Raw genomic sequence first — 24955 nt, 5'->3', positions numbered from 1 at the left:
AGAAAGAGTGCTTGAAACATACTTAACAAGTACACCACCTCACTTTTATCAATAAGATCATAGTAAGTTAATAGATAGGATTTTTTGGTCAGACTTACTGAAGTGTTACTTACACAGTAAAATTCACTCAGTTTAGTGTATGAATTTTGACGGTGCATACAGTCTAGTAAGCACAAGTAAGATATAGAGGAATTTATCATCCCATAAAATTCCCTTTTATCATTACCACCAGCCTCTGGTAACAATTGATAGGTTTTCCATTCCTACAGAGGGGAGTACTGGCTTCTTTCTATAGTACAATGCATTTGAGATTTATTCATATATTTAGTAGGTTTTTGTTTTTTTTTCAAACTGCTGTATGTAGTATCGCATTGTGTGACTCTAAGGTAGTTATCCATTCACCAGTGGATTTGTTTTAGTTTTGGAGGTTATGAATAAAGCCACTATAAATATTTGCATTAGGTTTCTGTAGGATCATAAATTTTTATGTCTCTTGGGTAAATATCTAGAAGTGGGATTGCTGGATCAAGTGGTTAGTAAACTTTGGAAGAACTCACTGGACTCATTTTCCAACAATTGTCTTCTCTCATGACTAGTACTTGCTATTGAGAATTTCTTTATTATTTTTAGCTATAGGTGTGTAGTAGTATCTCATTGTGGTCTTATTTCCCTTCTCTCGAATGACAAATCACGTTGAGCACCTTTTCATGTGTTTGTCATTCATATATCTTCTTTAATTGTTCTGTCTTTGGCCATTAGATTTTGTTTGTTTTCTTATTTTTGGATGTTGAGAGTTTTTTTTGTATATTCTGGACTTAGGACTTTATAACCTGTGTGTTTTCAAGTATTTTCTCTCTGTGGCTTTTCTGTGACTTAACAGTATCTTTTGAAGAACTGAAGTTGTCACATCTTGAATTAGTCCAGTTTATCAGTTTTATCTTTTATGGTTCATGTATTTGATATTTTGTTTAAGAAATGTTTGCCTAATCCAAGGTCACAAAAATTTTCTCTAATTTTCTTCTAAATGTGTTATGGTTTTACTTTATTATACTTTTAAATCTATAGTCCATTTTGAGTTAAATTTTACATGCTGTGAGGTGGAGATTGAGATTCATCTCTTTCCATATAGATATACAAAAATTCTAACACCATTGCTAGAATTTGAAAATCCAACCATTGTTGAAAAGACTAGTCATTCTCTATTTAATTGATTTTGCACCTTTTTCGAAATTAATTGACCATATATGAAATCTATTGACCAAGTGTGGGTGTACTTCTAGACTCTGTTCTGTTGATCTGTATGTCTGTCCTTTTGCCATTACCATTCTGTGTTCATAATTATGGATTTATAGAATTGAAATCATGGTCTTTATGGTCTCATAATTAGGTTGCATGAATCCTGCAACTTTGTTCCTTTTCAGAATTATTTTGGCTATTCTAGTTTTATTTTCTATATAAACTTTAGAATCAGTTTCCTGATTGCCACAAAATAATCTTACTGGAATTTTGATTGGGATTATATTGAGTCTGTCGGTAAGTTTAAGGAAAATTGATATCTTCCAGTGCATGAACATAACATATCTCTACATTTATTTAGTTCTTTAATTTTGTTTGTTGGTGTTCCTAGATTTTACAGATCTTATATATATTTTCATGGGTTTATAGTTCGTTTCTTGATGCTGTTAAAAGTGGTACTGCATTTTTAAATTTTAATTGCTGATTGTCCAGTGTCAGTGTATATAAATACAATTGATTTAAAACAGCTTTTAATAAAAGCTTAAGTTTGCAGCTGGCTCAGGACATTTTTTTCTTCTTTGGATAACTTTTCTGATGCTATCATTTTTTTAAAAAGTGGTAAAATGTACATAATTATAATAGAATAGCATTCACATTGTTGTGCACTGTGCAGTTGATTTTTACATTGACCTTGTGGCCTGAGATTACCCTATATTAGCTAGTTAATTCTAGTCACTTTTAAATGGATTATAATAGGTTCTTTGGGGCTTCCCTGGTGGCTCCGCAGTAAAGGATCTGATTGCCAATGCAGGAGACATGGGTTTGCTCCCTGGGTAAGTGGCAACCCACTCCAGTATTCTTGCCTGGGAAATCCCATGGACAGAGGAGCCTAGTGGGCTACATATAGTCCATGGGGTCACAAAGAGTTGGACACAACTTAGTGATCTTTTCCTTCCTTCCTTTCAATAGATTCTTTGGGAATTTCTTTTTAAAGAATCATGTCATCAGGGAACGGAGGTGTTTTATTTCTCTATCTAGAGAACAGTTTTATTTGTATAGTTCTTTTATTTTTTCTTTTTCTTGCCTAGAACCTACACTAAATACAAAGTTAAATGGGAGTGATGAGAGTGTATTCCTTGTCTGGTTCCTGATAAGAGGGAAAGAGCATTTAGTTTTTCACCATCAAGCATAATGGGTTTTTTGGCAGATGCCCTTCATCATCTTGAAGAAATTCCCTGCCATTCCTTTTTGCTGAGATTTTAAAACTCATGAATAGGTATTGAATGTTGTCAAATGTTTTTGGCGTTTAATTAGATGATTATATGATGTTTCTTCTTTATTTGTTGATAATGTGAATTATACTAGTTCATTTTTGAAATCACCTTCCGTTTTGTGGAAGAAATCCCACTTGGTCATGCTGTATTATCTTCTTTAAATATTGCTGGAATTGATTTGATAATGCATTGTTGAGAATTTTTTGCATGTATGTTCATATGAGATATTGATCTGTAGTTTAAATATATGTATGTATGTATGTGTTTGGTAAAAGAGTAATGCTGACGATGTAAAATGAGTTTGAAAGTGTTTCTTTCTACTGGAGAAGTTTGTGTATTGTTGTTTAGTCTCTCAGTTGTGTCTGACTCTTTGTGATCTGGTGGACTGTAGCCCATCAGGCTCCTTTGTCCAGGGGATTTCCCAGGCGAGAATACTAGAGAGGGTTTCCATTTCCTGCTCCAGTGTTTGGTAGAACTTCCCAGTGAAGCCAGGTGAGGTTGGAGTTTTTTGTTTTTTTCCCACTAAATTTTACAATGTATGTATTCAGTTTCTTTGGTAGAATATAGTACTATTCGGGTTTTTTCTTCTTAGGTGGCTTTTGTGAGTTTGTGTGGCTCTTGTTGTTTATTTCAGGGAATGTGTTTCCTCTAAATTGTGGACATAATGTTGTTTGTAATACTTTGTTATGCTTTTCATATCTGTAGGGTCTTTAAGTAATGTTCCCTGTTTCATTGTCTCTTTGGTTGTCAGTCTGGCTACAAAGGGCATTTTTATTTCAGGCTTCCCTGGTGGCTCAGGTGGTAAAGAGTCCACCTGCAATGCAGGAGACCAGGGTTCAATCCCTGGGTCAGGAAGATCCCCTGGAGAAGGGAATGGCAACGCACTCCAGTATTCTTGCCTGGAGAATTCCATGGACAGAGGAGCCTAGTGGGCTACAGTCTATGGGGTTTTCATCTTCTCTTTGGCTGTCAGTCTGGCTACAAGTGTATTAATATTATTATTTCAGAGAATTAGTTTTTGTTTCATTGATTTTTCTCTACTTTTGTGTGTTCAATTTTATTAATTTTGCTTTTATCTTTACTTCTGCTTTCTTTGGGGTTAAGTTGCACCTTTTTCCCTATTTTTCCCCCCACAGTTTCTTATGGTTGAAGCTTGTTAGATCATTAATATAACACTTTTTCTTATTTTATTTGTTCTTATCTTTTTACTGAAGTAGTGTTCACTTACAATATTCTGTTAGTTTCAGATGTACACATAGTAATACAATATTTTTATAGCATATACGTCATCAAAGTTATTTTAAGGTATTGACTATATTCCCTGTGCTGTACTTAATTTTTTCCTAGTAGTCTATAAGCATTAATAATCAAAGATTTGCTTCTCAGCCTTGCTTTAGCTGCATCCTATGAATTTTGATATGTTTTTGTTTTCCTTTTATTCAAAATATTTTCTCATTTCTCTTCCTTTTTACTGCTGAGTTATTTAGAAGTATACTGTTGAATTTCCAGGTATTTGAGAATTTACCACATATCTTTGTTACTGATTTCTAGTTTGCTTAATGGGCAATGAATAGAGAAAAAAATCTGTTGTTTGTCAAAGCTTGTTTCATGAGCTTTCATATTTCATGAGCTTTTTTCATATTTACAGAATATGGTCTATCAAAAAAATGTGTGCCTGAAAAGATGTTTATTCTTCTGTGGTTGTCTTAAAACTTCAGTTAGGTCAAAGTGGATAATTATGTTGCTCAGAGCTTCTGTAAATATACTAATTTTCTGTTTACTTGTTCTGTCAAATACTAAGTTTTGGAGTCTTGAAGTCTCTGACTAAAATTATGGATTTGTTTGTTTCTCATTTCAGTCCTGTCAGTTTTTACTTTATTTTGGAGATCTGTTCTTAAGTGTGTATATATTTAGGATTGTTATGTCTCCTTAGTAAATCTGGTTTTTTATTGTTTTAAAGTTTTTCTCTTTATCCCTATTCATATTCTGTCTTATCTTTAGTTTGTCTGATTCTGTTATAGTTACTCTTTCTTTCAGGTAATGTCATATGGTCTATCTTCTAACCTATGTGATACACTTTTGAGCATGTTGGAGGTGTTTTTCATCACTATTTTATCTTGATTTTTAAAATTATTATTTCTGATATTTCATTTGACCTTTACAGTTTTCATTTCTCTGCTGAAATTCCTCATTGTCTTTATGCATGTTTTCCACCTTATCTACTAGGTCTTTTAACATAGTAATTATAGTCATTTAAAATTCTTTATGATTATTTCAACCTCATTGAGTCTGGATTGTCAGTTGCTTTGTCTCTAGAAAGTGGATTAACTTTTCTTGCTTTCTTTAGTGTTTAATAATATTTTGTTAATGCAAAATACTGTGTATGGATGACCGTTAATGCAAAATACCATGTATGCTAAAGACTGAGTTTAATAACATTTGTGCCGGAATAGCATGTCTGTGTTGCTAGTGCTAGGAGCTGAGTCAGTTTAGTCGGAGTTGAAACGGGTTTGGGACTTCCATTGCTAAGATTACCTGCAGTGTACCACTGTCTTCAGACTCCTCTCACACTGCCTTGTCGTTGCAGTGAGCCTGTTTTGCAGGCAAGTTTTTCCTGAGGCCCTTGCTCTGCCGTCTACTTCCGGTGTCCGCTGCATGCCTCTGCCTCAGAGAGGGCGCGTCTACAGCCTGTCCCTCTCCCCCGTGAACCGCTGTTACTGCTGCTCCATTCCTCCTAGTCTTTACCAGGTTACACGTTATATGATGTCATTGAGATAGAGCACTGTTTTCTTATTTCATGCTTGTCTGACTATGTAGAGGAAATACGAAACTTTTTGTGTGTAGTTGACTAATTTTTATACCAAAAGGCATATGATTCAAAATTAATTATGAACGACTTATGTAAAAGAAGCCTCGGCTTCTGTTTCATTCGGCTCTTTATCTGAAGGTTGAAACAAAATGTTGAAATTTTGGTTGCTGTTGTCACAGGAAAACACTAAAATGCTGAAAAAGTATGCAGTGTTACCAGTATTTCCACATTTGCAGTTTTAATACCTCAGACTTCAGGAGGAAACACTGTGGAGGAGAGGGAAGCACAAGTACTTCGGAGCTATAGGTTTGAGGCTCTACTCTGCCTCCCTTTCATAATGGTTATTTGTCAAGCTGTTTACCTCCTGTAATTTAAGTTTTGTTATCTATGAAAGAATGAAAGAGTTCACCTGAGAGTTGTTGTGGGGATTAAATTATTCAAAAGTGCCTAACAGTATTATCTGATACTACTTTATTTTTCCTCCTCCTTGGATTTTTTCCTGTACGGTAAATATACTGTTTGGGAAATCCTTTTACTTAATTGAAAATAGATTGTTGTTGTTTAGTCACTAAGTCTTGTCCTGCTTAGTGAGAAAATTATTTTACTTAATTGAAAATAGATTGTTAGTGTTTAGTCACTACATCGTGTCCAATTATCTGTAACTCCGTGGGCTGCAGCCTGCCAGACTTCTCTGTCCATGGAGTTCCCATGCAAGAATACAAGAGTGGATTGCCATTTTCTTCTTCAGGGAATATTGCTGACCCAGGGAGGAATCGAACCAGTGTTTCCTGCATCGCAGGCAGATTCTTTACTGCTGAGCTACCAGAGAAGCTCCTTGAAAACAGATGAAAGTGAAAGTGAGGCTGCTCAGTTGTGTCTGATTCTTTGCAACCCCATGGACTGTAGCCTACCAGGCTCCTCTGTCTATGGGATTTTCCAGGCAAGAGTACTGCAGTGGGTTGCCATTTCCTTCTCCAGAGGATCTTCCCAACCCAGGGACCGAACCTCGGTCTCCCACATTGTAGGCAGATGCTTTACTGTCTGAGTGACCAGGGGAGTCTGATATCTGAAAACAGATATCATAAGTTAATTTCTTTGGATAGTTTACTGTCCATAAAAGTAAGAACATGTTTTACTTTTCTTTCTCATAAAATCAGATTTTACTGACCATTTTACTTTTCTACTTCATCATTTTACATTGAAAGCTCTGATCCATGTCTGTTCCAGGAAACAAACAATAAATCCTTGAGATCTGTTAATAATAAATAAAACATTGAATATAAGATTATTCTAATACTGGATAGATAATAAATCCCTATATCTCACATAAGACAGAAAATTAGCTATAATTTATAACATGCCAAAGTAACTTTATTATATTTAGAAGAGTGTAACCAGAATAAAGAGCATTTTGCATGCGTTCTATTAATATGTTCTTGTATGGTGAACCAAATGAGGGTTATATGCTGTCCTAACAAAGTGTTCCTCTGTCCTATGATTTATTAATATTATAAATGTGAAGCTTTATCATTTTATTTTCTCAGAACAAGACTATTTATTTTAAATATTCACAAGTTAAAAAATCTTGATGATTTATTATGTTTACTTGATGCTAGCCTCAAATATATGACATTTCTTTAACAGTATTGTCTCTTCTCATTTTTTAATGGTTATCAAAGTGCCATCCTTTCCTGAGTAAGATAATAATGTAATTTATGTGGATAACAGCATCTGAAATCTGTCAGATAAAATAGAGAAATGGTTATGTAAAGTTTAAGACATGTTTCACAGAATATAAAAACAAAATAAACAGCGTCAACAGCCAGGTTTTTCTTTACTGAAACACAAATGTGTACTTTGCTATCTGTAGGTAAGGTCATTTCTGAAAAGGTTCAGGGATATTTTCTAAGACAAATAGAGGCCCCTTATTTTGCCCTAAAGTTCTAAATAAAAAAGTGAAACAATAGAGTTAATTTTTCTTGGTTTAAATGTTAGCCATCATTGTCCTTATTGCACTAATTTTTATTTTATTTTTGCGTTAGAAGTTACTGCAATTTCCATTCAAAGTCTGACCTCTGCATTTTCTCTAGATGTGTTGGTAGTTGGACAAAACATTCCACCAAGCTTTGGTATCCCATTTTAAATATACTCCCCAACATTTCATCTTATATGTGTGAGTTCATCTACACATTTGTATGCATTCTTACATGTTTAAAGTCACAGTAGTAATACCAGTTGACAGTTGATTACAGTTATGATTACCGGTTTGATCAGAAGATAGAGTTTACCATATGATCATCCCAGTAGATGCATAAAAAGCAGTTGGTGAAATTCAGCATCCATTCATGATAGAAAGTCTCACCAAAATGAGTATAGAGGGAACATACCTCAACATAATAAAAGCCATTTATGACAAATCTACAGGCAACATAGTACTCAATGAAGAAAACTGAAAGTCTTCTTACTAAATTCTGAAACAAGACAAGGATGCCCACTCTTACCACTTCTGTTCAACAGTGTATTGCAAGTCCTAGCCATAGCAGTCAGACAAGAAAAAGAAATAAAAGGTGTCTAAATTGGAAGAGGTAGTAAAATTGTTATTATATGCAGATGGCATGATACTCTATATATAGAGAGAACCTTAAAGTATCCACACAAAGACTATTAGAACTAACAAATGAACTCAGCAAGGTATCAGAATACATGATTAATATAAAGAAATCTGTTGCATTTCTTCACACTAACAGTGAAATGTCAGAAAGTTAAAAATCCTGTTTAAAATCATGTCAGAAGACAGAGTTTAGAGGTACTAGAAATTTAGGTGTAAAATCCAGGACAGAAGAAAGCCACAGAGAGGCCCCAAATTCTGCATGCATTAAACTGTGTGTTAAGACGACATTGTTTTATTTCACTATGTGGTTTTAGAGCTAAACCTTAATTTTTTGCCTGAAAAACTCTTAACCTTCCACATTCTCTGCCTGGTAAGCACTTAAAAAAGCTTACAGGTTTAAACTTAGAAATGTGTTTATGTTAAACAGCTCTATTGAAGTCAATTTATATACAATAAAATGCACCCAGTTTAAAAATATAGTATATAATTATATTTAAATTTTGACAAATGTCTGATATACTTTTGGAGGGAATACAAATGATACAAACTTTTTGGAAAATAATTAAGCTTCTGTCAAATAAACGTTTAAAATTCTGTGACCCAGTAACCCACTTTAGCAATCTTATTATCTGAAAGTAACAACATGGATACATAAGGTGTATTCAGAAGCATTCTTTCACTGCATTAATGTTTCTTACAAATTGTTCCAGTAAAAATAACTGGGAGATTTTACATAATGGATGATGAATACATAAAAGTTTTTTCTATAAATATATGTTTTGGAAATTTTCATTTAAATGTTGTTGAAACTTTTAAACACTTTCATCATCTTATTAGCCAAGGGTTGTAGTTGCAGAAAACAATCTATTTTATCTAGTGATTTATTAGAAAGTACTGACCAGCTAACAGAATCTTTGGGAGGGTCATGAAATCAGATATTTTGTTATATAGCTTGAAAACATGCAGACAGGAGAAATGCTCAAACATCAGTTCAGTTCAGTTGCTCAGTCATGACCAACTCTTTGTGACCCCATGGACTGCAGCACGCCAGGCCTCCCTACCCATCACCAGGTCCTGGAGTTTACTCAAGCTCATGTCCATTGAGTCTTTGATGCCATCTAACCATCTCATCCTCTGTTGTCCCCTTCTCCTCCTGCCTTCAATCTTTCTCAGCATCAGGGTCTTTTCAAATGAGTCAGTTCTTCACATTAGGTGGCCAAAGTATTGATTGGAGTTTCAGCTTCAGCATTAGTGCTTCCAATGAATATTCAGGACTGATTTCCTTTAGGATGGACTGGTTGGATCTCCTTGCAGTCCAAGGGACTCTCAAGAGTCTTCTCCAACACCACAGTTCAAAAACGTAAACTCTTTGGTGCTCAGCTTCCTTTACAGTCCAACTCTCACATCCATACATGACCACTGGAAAAACCAAGCTTTGACTAGATGAATGTTTGTTGGCAAAGTAATGTCTCTGCTCTTAATGTGCTGTCTAGCTTGGTCATAACTTTTCTTCTAAGGAGCAAGCATCTTTTAATTTCATGGCTACAGTCACCATCTGCAGTGACTTTGGAGCCCCCCAAAATAGTCTGTCACTGTTTCCATTGTTTCCCTATCTATTTGCCATGAATTGATGGGACCAGATGCCATGATCTTAGTTTTCTGAATGTTGGGTTTTAAGCCAACTTTTTCACTGTCCTCTTTGACTTTCATCAAGAGGCTTTTTAGTTCTTCTTTGCTTTCTGCCATAAGGGTAGTGTCATTTGCATATCTGAGATTGATATTTCTCCTGGCAATCTTGATTCCAGCTTGTGTTTCATCCATCCCAGCATTTCTCATGATGTACTCTGCATATAAGTTAAATAAGCAAGGTGACAATATGCAGCCTTGACAAACTCCTTTTCCTATTTGGAACCAGTCTGTTGTTCCATGTCCAGTTCTAACCTTTGCTTTCTGACCTGCATACAGGTTTCTCAGGAGGCAGGTCAGGTGGTCTGGTATTCCCATCTCTTTTAGAGTTTTCCAGTTTATTGTGATCCACACAGTCAAAGGCTTTGGCATAGTCAATAAAGAAGCAGTAGATTATTTTTTGGACCTCTCTTGCTTTTTTGATAATCCAACAGATGTTGGCAGTTTGATCTCTGGTTTCTCTGCCTGTTCTAAAACCAGCTTGAACATCTGGAAGTTCACAGTTCATGTACTGTTGAAGCCTGACTTGGAGGATTTTGAGCATGACTTTACTCGCATGTGAGATGAGTGCAGTTGTACGGTAGTTTGAGCGTTCTTTGGCCTTGCCTCATCGTTTGCCCCCAGGTAAATAACAGGGAATGCTTCATTGGTGGCTCAGAGGTTAAAGCGTCTGCCTGCAATGCGGGAGACCAGGGTTCGATCCCTGGGTCGGGAAGATCCCCTGAAGAAGGAAATGGCAACCCACTCCAGCATTCTTGCCTGGAGAATCCCATGGACAGAGGAGCCTGGCAGACTACAGTCCGTGGGGTCGCAAAGAGTCAGACACAACTGAGCGACTTCACTTTCACTTTCAGATAACAGGGAAGGAACACAGCCCCACCCATCAACAGAAAATTGGATTAAAGAATTACTGAGCATGGCCCCTCCCACCAGAACAAGACCCAATATCCCCCTCTGTTAGTCTCTCCCATCAGGAAGCTTCCTTAAGCCTCTTATCCTTCTCCATCAGGGGGCAGACAGATTGAAAACCGTAGTCACAGAAAACTAACCAATCTGATCACATGGACTGCAGCCTTGTCTGTCTCAGTTAAACTATGAGCCATGCTGTGTAGGGCCACCCAAGACAGACGGGTCATGGTGGAGAGTTCTGACTGTGCTCCACTGGAGAAAGAAATGGCAAACCACTTCAGTATTCTTGCCTTGAGACCACCATGAACAGCATGAAAAGGCAGAAAGACAGAACACTGAAAGATGAACTCCCCAGGTTGGTAGGTGCCCAATATGCTACTGGAGATCAGTGGAGAAATAACTCCAGAAAGAATGAAGAAACAGAGTCAAAGCAAAAACAACACCCAGTTGTGGATGTGACTGGTGTTGGAAGTAAAGTCCGATACTGTAAAGAGCAGTATTGCATAGAAACCTGGAATGGTAGGTCCATGAATCAAGGCAAATTGAAAGTGGTCAGACATGAGATGGCAAGAGTGAATGAACATCGACATTTTAGGAATCAATGAACTAAAATGGACTGGAATGGGTGAAAATAACTTAGACGATCATTATATCTTCTCCTGTGGGCAAGAATCCCTTAGAAGAAATGGAGTAGCCATCTTGGTCAACAAAAGAGTCCGAAATGCAGTACTTGGATGCTTAAGCATACCTTGTGGCTTTTATAGTGTGATTCAGACCCATTCCCTGTATTGCCCACATGTTATCTTTGAAACTCGGGACTAGTCATTAGAACTTCTGTCAGAGCTAACATGTAAGAATCAGGCACCTCTGCATGAAAGACCACTGCTTCAAACTGTTTACTTCTTCCATCCAGATATTGCTTATTTATGTATACTTACCAATGCCTAGGCCTTATCTTGAAGTTTAGGTGGGATGGAATCTGGGAAATGTTATGTATAGTTTTCCATCCTCTGCAGTGTATGAATTTTGCTTGAAAAGATATTTGAGTGAGTGTTGAATATTACCACATCATATTGAAATAAATGAAAATAAAATTGACAGTGAAGTAGCCTTTTTCAACTCTCAGGTTAGCAATGATCGAAAGTTTGACAACTCTTATGTTAACAAAAATATAGAGAAACAGCTGGTCATAAATTCTGATAGAAATGTAAATATGTGAGAGGTGTGAAAAAGTTGTCATTCAGTTCAGTTCAGTCGCCCAGTCGTGTCCGACTCTTTGCGATCCCATGAACCGCAGCACACCAGGCCTCCCTGTCCATCACTAACTGCCGGAGTCCACTCATACCCATGTCCATCAAGTCGGTGATGCCATCCAGCCATCTCATCCTCTATTATCCCCTTCTCCTCCTGCCCTCAATCTTTCCCAGCATCAGGGTCTTTTCCAATGAGTCAGCTCGTCACATCAGGTGGCCAAAGTATTGGAGTTTCAGCTTCAACACCAGTCCTTCCAGTGAACACCCAGAACTGATTTCCTTTAGGATGGACTGGTTGGATCTCCTTGTAGTCCAAGTTGGCATTAATTATTGAAATTACAAATGAATGGATCCATAGCTTCAGTAATTTCACTCTTATGATTTATCTTACAGAGGTACATAGTTTTGGAAACATATGTCTATGAATAGAAGATTGATTAAGTAAATTACAGTATTATTTATACAAGGATAAATTTTGCAGCCACTGAAGAGAAAGAGGTGGAATGATATGGAAAGATCTCCAATATACAATAAGTGAAAGAAACAAGTTAAGAGTGAAGTATATGATATTCTGTGTTTGAGAGACAGAGCAACGGAGGCAGAAGACTGTGTCTGTAATAGAATTTCTGTTCTGAGAAATGGAAAATGAGAATTTGATGTGACATGCTAGGAGTTATATATACCTTGGAACTGATTTTAGCACAAAATATTTACTAGATACTTAAGAAATTAATAGCTATTTGCATTATAGAAGGACTTCTGTGATCAACGGTTAGGACTAGAAAAGAGACTTACCTTTTACTTTGATGCTTTTTAGATTTGTATTATTCACCTGCATTGCATACTAGCTAATTTGTTTTAAATTAGCTGTTGCTGTTGTCTGCCAAAATGTTTCTGAAAATAGGAACTGTGAGGCTGTGGTATATTTATCATTAAAGATTTTGTATTTTCCTGAATAAATTAAGCCTTCTAGGTAAGGAATTTTTTTTCTCTATGACATTGGGGTGGTGCTTTTTGTTGTTGTTGTTGTTGTTGTTGTTTTTTTTTTTTCTTCCATTTATTTTTATTTGTTGGAGGCTAATTACTTTACAACATTGCAGTGGTTTTTGTCATACATTGAAATGAATTAGCCATGGATTTACATGTATTCCCCATCCCGGTCCCCCCTCCCACCTCCCTCTCCACCCCATCCCTCTGGGTCTTCCCAGTGCACCAGTCGTGAGCACTTGTCTCATGTATCCAACCTGGGCTGGTGATCTGTTTCACCCTAGATATACATGTTTCGATGCTGTTCTCTTGAAACATCCCGCCCTCGCCTTCTCCCACAGAGTCCACAAGTCTGTTCTATACATCTGAGTCTCTTTTTCTTTTTTTGCATATAAGGTTATCGTTACCATCTTTCTAAATTCCATATATATGTGTTAGTATACTGTAATGGTCTTTATCTTTCTGGCTTACTTTGCTCTGTATAATGGGTGCTTTTTAGATTTGTATTATTCACCTGCATTGCATACTAGCTAATTTGTTTTAAATTAGCTGTTGCTGTTGTCTGCCAAAATGTTTCTGAAAATAGGAACTGTAAGGCTGTGGTATATTTATCATTAAAGATTTTGTATTTTCCTGAATAAGCCTTCTAGGTAAGGAATTTTTTTTCTCTATGACATTGGGGTGGTGCTTTTATTGAGTTTTGTATTATTATTATTGGTACTATATATGTTAACTATCATAGGTAGTTCAAAATTAGAAAATATGTCACTAATTACTTCTTGAAGTGAAATAAGAATGCTTTCTGTTTAGAAAAAAGCTTATGTTTGTAAGTTATTTTACCGTTTGGAATATTAGTTTTACATGTAAAAGATATGATCAGCAAACACATGTCATTAGTGTTAGTTCTTAGTTAAGAACTTGGTCCCTTTGTCCCCCTGGTAAAGTGTGAGATAAAGAAGCAGTGCTATTCACAAATAACGTAATGTCTCTCTGTGCACGTTAGTCACTCAGTCATGTCCGACTCTTTGCAACCCCATGGACTGTAGCTCGCCAGGCTTCTCTGTGGGATTCTCCAGGCAAAATATTGGAGTGGATAGCCATTCCCTTCTCCAGGGGATCTTCCCAACTCAGGGATCCAGCACAAATCTCTCTCATGCAGGCAGTTTCTTCACCATCTGAGCCACAAGGGAAACCCTCAGTTTCTCTTTACTAACATATAACTGTTAGTAATATTTATGTAGGTATTCAAGGAAGTGGTAAGTTGTATGAGAATATCTAATTTGAAGTTCTGCTGAAAATTTTCTGTTATTTAAGAAACTTTGCAAAATATATTAATGTCATATTGCTTTGTATACTTGCACATACTCCTCTCTAGTTTATACCCCCAGTAATGTAGGTGTGCTTTGTTTAATATCATCTCCACTTAGAACTTTGATCTAGACCATGCTTTCAACTTATTTGAAAAATCCAATAATATTTTATCAAAAGTACTTGACCACAGTAAAAAGATGGAACCTTAAATATCGAATGATTTTGAAAGGATAGCCTTGAGGCATATAGAAGAACAGGCCACTTTTGTTAGCAGGGTATTTTGACTCTCAGTTTTGAGTCTCTAAGTCAGTAGTCTCTAAAATGAGATACATGTTAAAAATATTAGAAAATGTCCTGGTACTAGTACCTTGGTTTTAAAAGTTTGAGAACCATTGATATTTAGGCATCTTATTGTTTTGTATACCAAAAAAAGCGGTAATTGGAACCAAGGGCTGAAGCATTTATAACTCATAAGCTTGGAATGTGAACTTAAATATTTTCTTTTTTTTTAATAATTATGGGTGAACCTTGATGGAGAATGTCAAGATATAAATGTGTAAGATATAAATATGATTATAGTAATTAAAGGGCATTTATGAAATAGGGTTGCATCTCTTTCTTTTGTTTTAATATTTATTCTGAGCTTGATACCATGGATGAATTTAATAGCCTAGTGTTTTTGCTCAGATTTTTTGCCAGCTGAAAATATAGATATTAACACCAAAACCAGTCCTTCCCTTTCAGTTAATAGTAGTTTCAGGCCATTTCACTTTCAGCTTTTTCTTCACTATCCATCCACTTTACAACAGTTTTCTCTGATTGCTGTATATTCCATGGTACCAAGAGATGCCATTTTTCCCTCCATACTTTCACATATCCAGTACATTGTGGTATGCATCATAGGAGAGATCAGGAAATTTTATTGACAGCAATAATTTCATAATTTATGAATGTTTGTGTTTTTGTCCCAGATATTCAAGATTAAAGCAGTCCAGTTGGCTGAGAAACTCCTTCCTGCCTTTAACACACCTACGGGAATTCCTTGGGCAATGGTGAATCTTAAAAGGTAAATTCTATTTTTATATGGTTATTCTTGTTCTAAATATACTAGATTAACTGATTTTTTGAGCCTTCACCATACTTTTTAAGACTTAAAACTGTTTTTCTCTACATGTATACAGAAGGATATTTCTTTCAAGCATTGCCTGATTTTTAAAATACATTCTTTGTTTAGAAACAGTAAAACTATATTTCATTTCTACTGCTTGTTTTTGTAAGTCTAGATTTCTCTCCCACACCTTTATTGTTACAATATAGTTGTTTCTTTAAGATTGCTTATTTATGTCTACTTAGTGCTGGAATGGATTCAAAGTGCTTTCCCTCTCTTCCTTTTTTGTACACTACCTGTTGGTTTTTTTCTAGTCAGAATAGAACACAACATACCTTAAAATCAGGGCTTCCTGTTGCTGAATGTCTTACTAATGATAAAGGAAGACATAACTCATGACATCAACTTTTAAGTTCAGTTCAGTCACTCAGTCATGTCCGACTCTTTGCGACCCCATGAACCGCAGCACACCAGGCCTCCCTGTCCATCACTAACTCCCGGAGTCCACTCATACCCATGTCCATCAAGTCGGTGATGCCATCCAGCCATCTCATCCTCTGTCATCCCCTTCTCCTCCTGCCCTCAATCTTTCCCAGCATCAGGGTCTTTTCCAATGAGTCAGCTCTTCGCATGAGGTGGCCAAAGTATTGGAGTTTCAGCTTCAACACCAGTCCTTCCAGTGAACACCCAGGATTGATCTCCTTTAGGATGGACTGGTTGGATCTCCTTGCAGTCCAAGGGACTCTCAAGAGTCTTCAGCACCACAGTGCAAAAGCATCAATTCTTCGGTGCTCAGCTTTCTTCACAGTCCAGCTTTCACATCCATACATGACCACTGGAAAAACCATAGCCTTGACTAGACAGACCTTTGTTGGCAAAGTAATGTCTCTGCTTTTTAATATGCTGTCTAGGTTGGTCATAACTTTCGTTCCAAGGAGTAAGCGTCTTTTAATTTCATGGCTGCAATCACCATCTGCAGTGATCTTGGAGCCCAGAAAAATAAAGTCTGCCATGTTTTCCACTGTTTCCCCATCTATGTGCCATGAAGTGATGGGACCAGATGCCATGATCTTAGTTTTCTGAATGTTGAGCTTTAAACCAACTTTTTGACTCTCCTCTTTCACTTTCATCAAGAGGCTCTTTAGTTCTTCACTTTCTACCATAAGGGTGGTGTCATCTGCATATCTGAGGTTATTGATATTTCTCCTGGCAATCTTGATTTCAGCTTGTGCTTCCTTCAGCCCAGCGTTTCTCATGATGTACTCTGCATGTAAGTTAAATAAGCAGGGTGACAATACACAGCCTTGACATACTCCTTTTCCTATTTGGAACCAGTCTGTTGTTCCATGTCCAGTTCTAACTGTCACTTCCTGACCTTCATACAGGTTTCTCAAGAGGCAGGTCAGGTGGTCTTGTATGCCCATCTCTTTCAAAATTTTCCACAGTTTATTGTGATCCACACAGTCAAAGGCTTTGGCATAGTCAGTAAAGCAGAAATAGATGTTTTTCTGGAACTCTCTTGCTTTTTTGATGATCCATCAGATGTTGGCAATTTGATCTCTGGTTCCTCTGCCTTTTCTGAAACCTGCTTGAACACCTAGAAGTTCATGGTTCACATATTGGTGAAGCCTGGCTTGGAGAATTTTGAGCATTACTTTACTAGCGTGTGAGATGAATGCCATTGTGCAGTAGTTTGAGCATTCCTTGGTATTGCCTTTCCTTGGGATTGGAATGAAAACTGACCTTTTCCAGTCCTGCGGCCACTCCTGAGTTTTCCAAATTTGCTGGCGTATTGAGTGCAGCACTCTCACAGCGTCATATTTCAGGATGTGAAATAGCTCAACTGGAATTCCATCACCTCCACTAGCTTTGTTCATAGTGATGCTTCCTAAGGCCCACTTGACTTCACATTCCAGGATGTCTGGCTCTAGGTGAGTGATCACACCATTGTGATTATCTGGGTCCTGAAGATCTTTTTTATACAGTTCTTCTGTCTATTCTTGTCACCTCTTCGTAGTATCTTCTGCTTCTGTTAGGTCCCTGCCATTTCTGTCCTTTATTGAGCCCATCTTTGCATGAAATATTCTCTTGGTGTCTAATTTTCTTGAGGAGATCTCTAGTCTTTTCCATTCTATTGTTTTCCTCTGTTTCTTTGTATTGGTCGCTAAGGAAGGCTTTCTTATCTCTCCTTGCTGTTCTTTGGAACTCTGCATTCGAATGGGTATATCTTTCCTTTTCTCCTTTGCTTTTGCTTCCTGTCTTTTCTCAGCTATTTGTAAGGCCTCCTCAGACATCAACTGTAAGGTCCTTTTTATGATATCAAAATTATTGAAGCTCAAAGTGAAGCATGATTCTCTGACAGCTTTATTTGGGAAAATGAATCTATTTTAGTCATTTCTTTTTAATGGAGAACTTGATGAAGTTTTGATTTTCATCAAGAAATCATTATTTAATACTGAACATGAAATCTAACTTTATTGTTCTTTGCTGTCATACACTATATATGATGTAAACTGACTCTGTGAGGAAAAAGCTAGCCACAGTTCCATACCAGCCTCCTCCAAAGGATATGGCCAAAGGTGTTAAGCACATACCTGTTCTTTTTTGTTCTTAGTTTCATTACAGATTTTCTGGTGTTTCCTTCAGTAGCATTGTCAGTCATATAACTTTCTTATATGATTAGAATTTTAATTAACTTACAGTTTAAGTCTGAGATGAAGAAATATTTAAGATATTATTATTATTATCATCTAGATAAAAAATAAGCAAAAATCCAGCATTGCAAAACTTCAAATTTACATTGAGACAAAAAAGTAGAAGCTTTCAAGGACCGTGTTTTGAACATAAACTTAATTTTCATACTGTATATTTGTATATATTCATATAAATATGTATTTTACTTGAGTTTATAGAACACAGGTGTATTTACCTATTTTTAAAGGTTTTTGCTTTTGTGTTTTGATTGAATTATACCTATCTCTCACATAGACTTTATTCCTGTCGTGATGTCTGAAATCCAACTTTTGTTAATAATCTAGCATTATTTATCTTTTGCAATATGATTAGCACACAGAAGCACATACATACATACATACATACTGGTGGAGCTTTTAAAATTTTATATGATTTGTTTGGATACTTGTTTTTCTTTCTTATTCTTATTTTCTTTCTACTTCTTATTTTTCTCACTCAACAAAATCTCATGGAAATGCTCTTCTAGGTCATGCCACAGAGCTTTAACTCATACTTTCTGATAACTACAGAGTAAAACATAGGATATACTGTAAATACATAGGTTATACCATGATGTATTTAATTATTCCATATCAGTGGTATTTGTTTATTTCCATTATTTTGCTACCATAAATATTACAGTAGCATCCTGTTATATATGTCTTTCCCTTGTAGCTCACTCAATAAAGAATCTGCCTGCAATGCAGGAGACCTGGGTTTGATCCCTGGATCCGGAAGATCCTCCGGATAAGGACATGGCAACCCACCCCAGTATTCTTGCCTGGAGAATCCCATGGACAGAGGAGCCTGGCAGGCTACAGTCCAGGGGGTCGCAAGAGTTGGGCATGACTTAGTGCCTAAACCACCACCATATATGTCCTTGTAGAGTGAGGAAGTTTTTCTAAAAATGATTCTTAAAAATAAGATTGCTACTTGAAAGGGCATATGTCTTTTTTTTTTTTTTTGGTAGGATAGATTTCCCAAGTATGGAATTGCTGGATCAAAGGCTATATTTTCTTTTTTGAGTTTAGTAGTTACTCCCCACATATTTTTCAAAAGGGCTGTAATTCATCATATTTCCACCAGCAGTATGTGAGAATACCAAAATGTCTATAAGTATATGTTCTGTTTAGTTTTCAAGAGAATGATGGCTATGAAATGTCACTGTTGTTATTTTCATTCGTATTTTCTGCTTAGTGAATTCAAGCACCTTTTCATAAGTTTATTGGACATCTAGATTGTTTTTTGTGAACTGTCTATTTCTAAGTGTTGATCGAGTTGTGTTTTTCTAGTTAGCTTATAAAAGAGCCTTACAGGTTATAGAGTTACTTTTTCCCCCTGTTCTACTACTTGTTGTTTTTATAATAATTTTTCAGCCTTAAGTTTTGATTTTTTTATATATTCAAATATGTCTTTTATAACTTTGGGGTTTTCAGTCTTGGTTAAAAAGACTGTCTTCACCTGTATTTTATAGTCTCCTGGATTTCCATAAAATGTTTTTATAATTTTTTTTTTTTAATTATCAATATGATGTTGGCTGTAGCTTTTTTTTAATCAGTTGCCTTTATCAGACTGAGGAAGTTTTTTCTCTAGATAAACTGTTAAAATAACTGAGAATAAAATTATTCAAAAACTCATTAGATACTATTTTTATTAGGCTCTTTGTGAGGTGTTTTCACAATCTTAAATGTCCTTAATTTTCCTAACAGTCATGTGAACTAGTTATCATAAATTCTTATATTGTGGATGAGGAAACTGAGTCTCAGAGAAGGAAAATATCTTGCTCAAGATCCTTCAGTTCATTAATGCCAGGACTAGGAGCCTATGTGCTACATCAGTATTAAGGTTATATCCGTAGTTTCTACATGTACTTCAACTTCTCTACCAAATCATGTATTACTCTTCTGCATACATTTTAGTGGTGATTTTAAGATTCTTGTCTCTAAAAAAGCTCATATTTATTCTGTATTTGTCATTTGTCTCACCTAATTTAATATTATTCTAGGTGATACAGAGTTTAAATTAAAATCAACTAGTGCTAAAAGAGCCGAAACCAAAAGTGTCCATCTTTCTATGAGAGAAGGATTTATATTTTTCACTTCCTCCTAAAAGTAGAAAAGACCCTAGATAGAGAATGGTTTTAGAGTTCTAGTGGGAATAACCATGACTTTCTTGAATAATGAATCTAGACTTCCAGTGCCAGCCCTGAGATAACTTATATCAGGTTAACTTTCCCATCAAAAGTAATCATAAAACCCAACAAAATGGTTTGAAGGGATTGGAGAGTAACACCTAAGGGAGAACCCAAAGGGCCTACTTGAAGCTCATCTCTGTAGAAAGCTGGCTTTTCCCCTAAGGGTATATTCTAAATTGAGTGTGATTGAGGCCAGCCCTAAAACAGTCATCATGTAGAGCAAAGAAGACTGTGGTCAAGTCTGGAAACTGCCAAAAGGGGTGAAATACAAGGGATGAGTATCTCAAGTCAGGAAGGAATTGCAGAGGAAAAGCCCCAAAATTTATCTACAGATTTTCCTCTTGCTGTTGGCTGATTCTGTGCCTGCACACGCACAGGACAAAGAAATAAAGAAACTAGAAAACAGCATTTGGAGGCTGAAGGGCAAAGGAGAAAATTTAACAGCTACTTGGTATTGGGAAGACAGAGTTAATGTCTAAGGCTGCCAAGGTGGAGGGCCCTGTGAGGTTGTATGTAAAAATGTGAAAAATACTTTTTTTAGAACTTAGTGTTTTGATAGTGCTTAAATGCACTGTGAATGAAGCTTTCATTTGGGACTTTGAGATAGAAAGTTTTTACATGGAAATGAGATTTTGTATTTATACTTGACTGCACTATAATCCATCCACCTTGCTGACGCCTAGGTAATCTTTCTAAATGGTATGCTTTTATCCTTTAAATATTATGTTACATTCGTTAAAATTCTATATGATGTTCCTTCATACTTAAATTTTAAATTTCACCATAGCCAACAGAATTTCTATACAGTCTAGATTATACCCACGCTCTAACCTCATCGTATATCATCATTTCCCCTTCCTGAGCTCCAGCCAAACTACATTGTTACTGTTGTTCAGCCAACTCTTCATGACCTCATGGAGTGTAGCATGCCAGGCTCCTCTGTCCTCCATTATCTTGATAAATTCTTTATGAATTTGCTTAAATTCATGTCCACTGAGTTGGTGATGCTATCTAATTATTTCAACCTCTGCCACCCACTTCTCCTTTTGCCTTAAATATTTCCCAGAATCAGGGTCTTTTCCAATGAGTTGGCTCTTTGCATTAGGTGGCCAAAGTACTGGAGCTTCAGTTTCAGCAACAGACCTTGCATTGAATATTTAGGGTTGATTTCCTTCAGGAAATCAATCTAGCCACACTAACTGACTTTTTTCCTCAGGGCCATTCCAATTTCTGTTTCCTCTACTGAGAATTTTCTTCTTCCAGATGTATTCATCACTGGCTCCTTCTCATCATTCAGTTCTCAGTTTAAATTGTGTCATTTTAGAAACTCTTTGAACATTATACATAAAGTCTTTGAACTCATCCTCTATCACTAGTACTCAGTATTCTATTCAACTAAGTATTCTATGTTTAATTTTCTTCATAACAATTACCACTTATTATGGGAACAGGAATGTTACATGTTAGAGAAGAGAGAAGTCGCTTAGTCGTGTCCAACTCTTTGTGACCCCATGGCCTGTTGCCTACCAGGCTCCTCCATCCATGGGATTTTCCAGGCAGGAGTACTGGAGTGGGTTGCCATTTCCTTCTCCAGGGGAATCTTCCCGACCCAGGGATTGAAACCAGGTCTTCCACGTTGCAGACAGACGCTTTACCCTCTGAGTTCACAGTTATATATCCCAGATAAGAGTAGGTACTTCATATTTGTGAAATGAATGACTGTCCTACATAGTTATTGTATCCATATTTCTTCTTTGATTCTCATGTCTGGCTTCAAAAAAATCTGTTAGTGGTATTTGCCTTTCATAATTTCAAAAACAGTACAAAAATAGCACCAAAAAATTAAAGAACTTTAAACAAGGTAGTGGTATCCTGATACCTATTTTATAGCTATCCTGATACCTATTTTAATGTTTTCTCAACACAGATAAATACAACATAGCATATTGAGTTGCCAGTATACAAGTAGATACAAAGAAGAAAATTTAACAGCTATATGGTACTGGCAACTTCATGGTACTGAGGAGACAGAGTTAGTATTTGAAGCTGCCATGGTGAAGGGCCCTTGGTAAACACCCCAGGCTTTCAGCTAAGATCCTATAGGGCCACTTCCTGGAAGTACAGGTAAAACTAGAATAGTTTTAACCCTTAACAAAGCGCAGAGCCAAGGTTATCTGCCTGTACTCAATCTATGTTTCAGAGCAAGCTTAACCTTCTGGGAAGAGAATAACATCCAAAGAGTCTGTACTTTTCATTTATATAGTTTAGCTTCCAGTAAAAAATTTATAAGGCACCCTGGAAAAAGAAAGATATCCTAGAAATATACCTGCACAAATGAAGTGCACCCAAGGTTATTCACTGTAATGGTTTTCACAATAGCAAAATACTGGAAATGTGCCAGAGGACCACTAGTAGAGGATTGAGTAAAGTATGTCTATTTGTATAATGTAGTAGTTTTCATACACTATCAGCAGTAGAGGCAAGACAGTTCTTTGTCATAATCCTGTGACATCATTGGTCCTAGCACAGTAAATGTGAGTTGTACTTTCAAGGTTAAAACAACTTAGAATGCTCTCACACATTTTTGTGTGGATGAGACATTTCAATTGAAAATCATTAATGTCATGGAATTCTATGCATTTGTAAGTAAAAAATATAAGAAAGTTGTTTATAAACTTTGGAAAGCCTACTGAGGTACTTCTTAATAGTTAAAATCTAACTTACAGAGGAGTTAAGTATACTTTGCTGTATTTTAAGAAAGGAGGGAAAAGAAGAATATGTATTTGGATTGCTTATTTATGCATAGAAATTTCTATGCTAACACATAAGAAGCTAATGAATGATTATATTTGGGGCCTGTAAGGGGAACAGAGATGAGAGTGAGGTGAAATACTTAACATATACTTTTTACATTGTTTTTATTTTTAGGACATATGAATATCCTATTCAAAATAATTTTAAAATAGTAAGATTTTAGGTATAATAATCTATTGTGTTTGTGATAATAATTTCTGAGAGAGTTATTTAAAAGTTATATACTCATTAAAAAATGTTTTGGTCTTTTCCCAATTCTGTCTCCTTTTACCTTTTGTTTCATTCAGTGGAGTAGGGCGAAACTGGGGCTGGGCATCTGCAGGTAGCAGCATTCTTGCTGAATTTGGCACACTACATATGGAGTTTGTCCACCTCAGCTACTTGACAGGAAACCCAATTTACTACAAAAAGGTTAGTTTTCTTGCTTTCTTTTCTTTGTTATAAGAGAATCCTTTAGGTTTTACCCCAAAGATTTGATTAATGCTTAGAAAATATTTGCCTTTTTAAAAATTATGTAAAGAACTGTATCTTATATTTAGAACAGATTTGATACATTTTCTGTTATCTGAGAAGATATAATCACTAGTAGGTTTTCAAGAAATTACATTATATAGTCTCTATTTAGCATTGTGCTGAAGTTCCTAGTCAGTATGGTAAAATAGGACAAAGTGAACAGAAAGGTAAAGATTGAAAAGGAAGAAAGAAAACAGTAATTACTCACAGATTAAATGATTACCTAAAATATTAAGATAATCAGAGGAACCTTGCGGGCTACAGTCCATGAGGTTGCAAGAGTCAGACACGACTGAGCAACTAAGACTTTCACATTTAAATTATTAAACAAGAGCTTAATTTATAGTTTGAATGAAAGATCAACATGATGTGCTGTGTTCAGTTGCTTCAGTTGTGTCTGACTCTTTGTGACTCCATGGATTATAGCCTGCCAGGTTCCTGTGTCCATGGGATTCTCCAGGTAAGAACAGTGGAATGGGTTGCCATTTCCTCCTCCAGGGGATCTTCCCAACCCAGGGATTAAACCTGTGTCTCCTATATCTCCCCCTGATAGCTCAGTTGGTAAAGAATCCACCTGCAATGCAGGAGACCCTGGTTTGATTCCTGGGTTGGGAAGATCCCCTGGAGAAGGGATCGGCTACCCACTCCAGTATTCTTGGGCTTCCCTTGTGGCTCACCTGGTAAAGAATCCACCTGCAATGCGGGAAACCTGGGTTTGATCCCTGGGTTGGGTTGGGAAGATCCCCTGGTGAAGGGAAAGGCTACCCACCCCAGTATTCTGGCCTGGAGAATTCCAAGGACTGTATAGTCCATGAAGTCACAGAGTCAGACATGACTGAGCAACTTTCACTTCACTTTCTTGTATCATTGTCATCGGCAGGCGGTTTCTTTATCATTAGTGGCACCTGGGAAGCCAAAAGATCAACATATATATTAAAAATCAGTAGTATTTCTCTCTACCAGCTGCAGCAGGCAAAAATGTATCACTTATAAAAACAAATCTTATGTAGTAGGAACAAAAGTATAAATTTTCCACAAGTAAATCTAACAACAAATAAGCAAAGTTCAGAACTACTAAATAACATTGAGTTGGCCCTAAGTAAATGGAGAGATATATTATATTCATTATATTCAAATTTCAGTTACCTCCAGATTTATCTATAGCCTCAATTCAATGCCAGTCAGTTACTTGGTGCTTTTTTTTTTTTTTTTTTGGAACTTGATTAGACATTTCTAGAATTTAAACAAGAGAGAAATATTCAAAATACTTCTGAAGAAAAACATGGTGGATGCATTTGCATTACTCAGTTATCAACACTACCAATATTAGTTCTGGTGCATAGAGACAAGTAAAACTGATAAACAGAATAAATAGCCCTTAAACAGCCCCACATTTATGTGGAAGTGTGACAATGGTACCTTTGTAGATTATAACAGTTCTAGGAACATTAAAGACTTAAATTTAAAATACAAAATCTAGTAAAGCTGAAAATACATATACTCTGTGGCCCAATAAT

General features: G+C 36.3%; 1 protein-coding gene across 3 annotated transcripts in view; it reads left to right on the top strand.

Moving 5' to 3' along the window:
- The window catches only part of MAN1A2 (mannosidase alpha class 1A member 2), a 153145-nt gene that overhangs the window by 73634 nt on the left and 54556 nt on the right, over positions 1–24955 (top strand). For all 3 annotated transcript variants that reach the window (XM_070467237.1, XM_070467238.1, XM_070467239.1), the window contains exons 6-7: positions 15048–15142; positions 23213–23336. In XM_070467237.1, coding sequence (XP_070323338.1) covers positions 15048–15142; positions 23213–23336 — 219 coding nt within the window. The remainder of the gene's footprint in view (positions 1–15047; positions 15143–23212; positions 23337–24955) is intronic.

Source organism: Odocoileus virginianus, chromosome 5 (assembly GCF_023699985.2).
Source record: "Odocoileus virginianus isolate 20LAN1187 ecotype Illinois chromosome 5, Ovbor_1.2, whole genome shotgun sequence".
NCBI lineage: Eukaryota > Metazoa > Chordata > Mammalia > Artiodactyla > Cervidae > Odocoileus > Odocoileus virginianus.
This window is presented reverse-complemented; position numbering and strand designations above follow the sequence as displayed.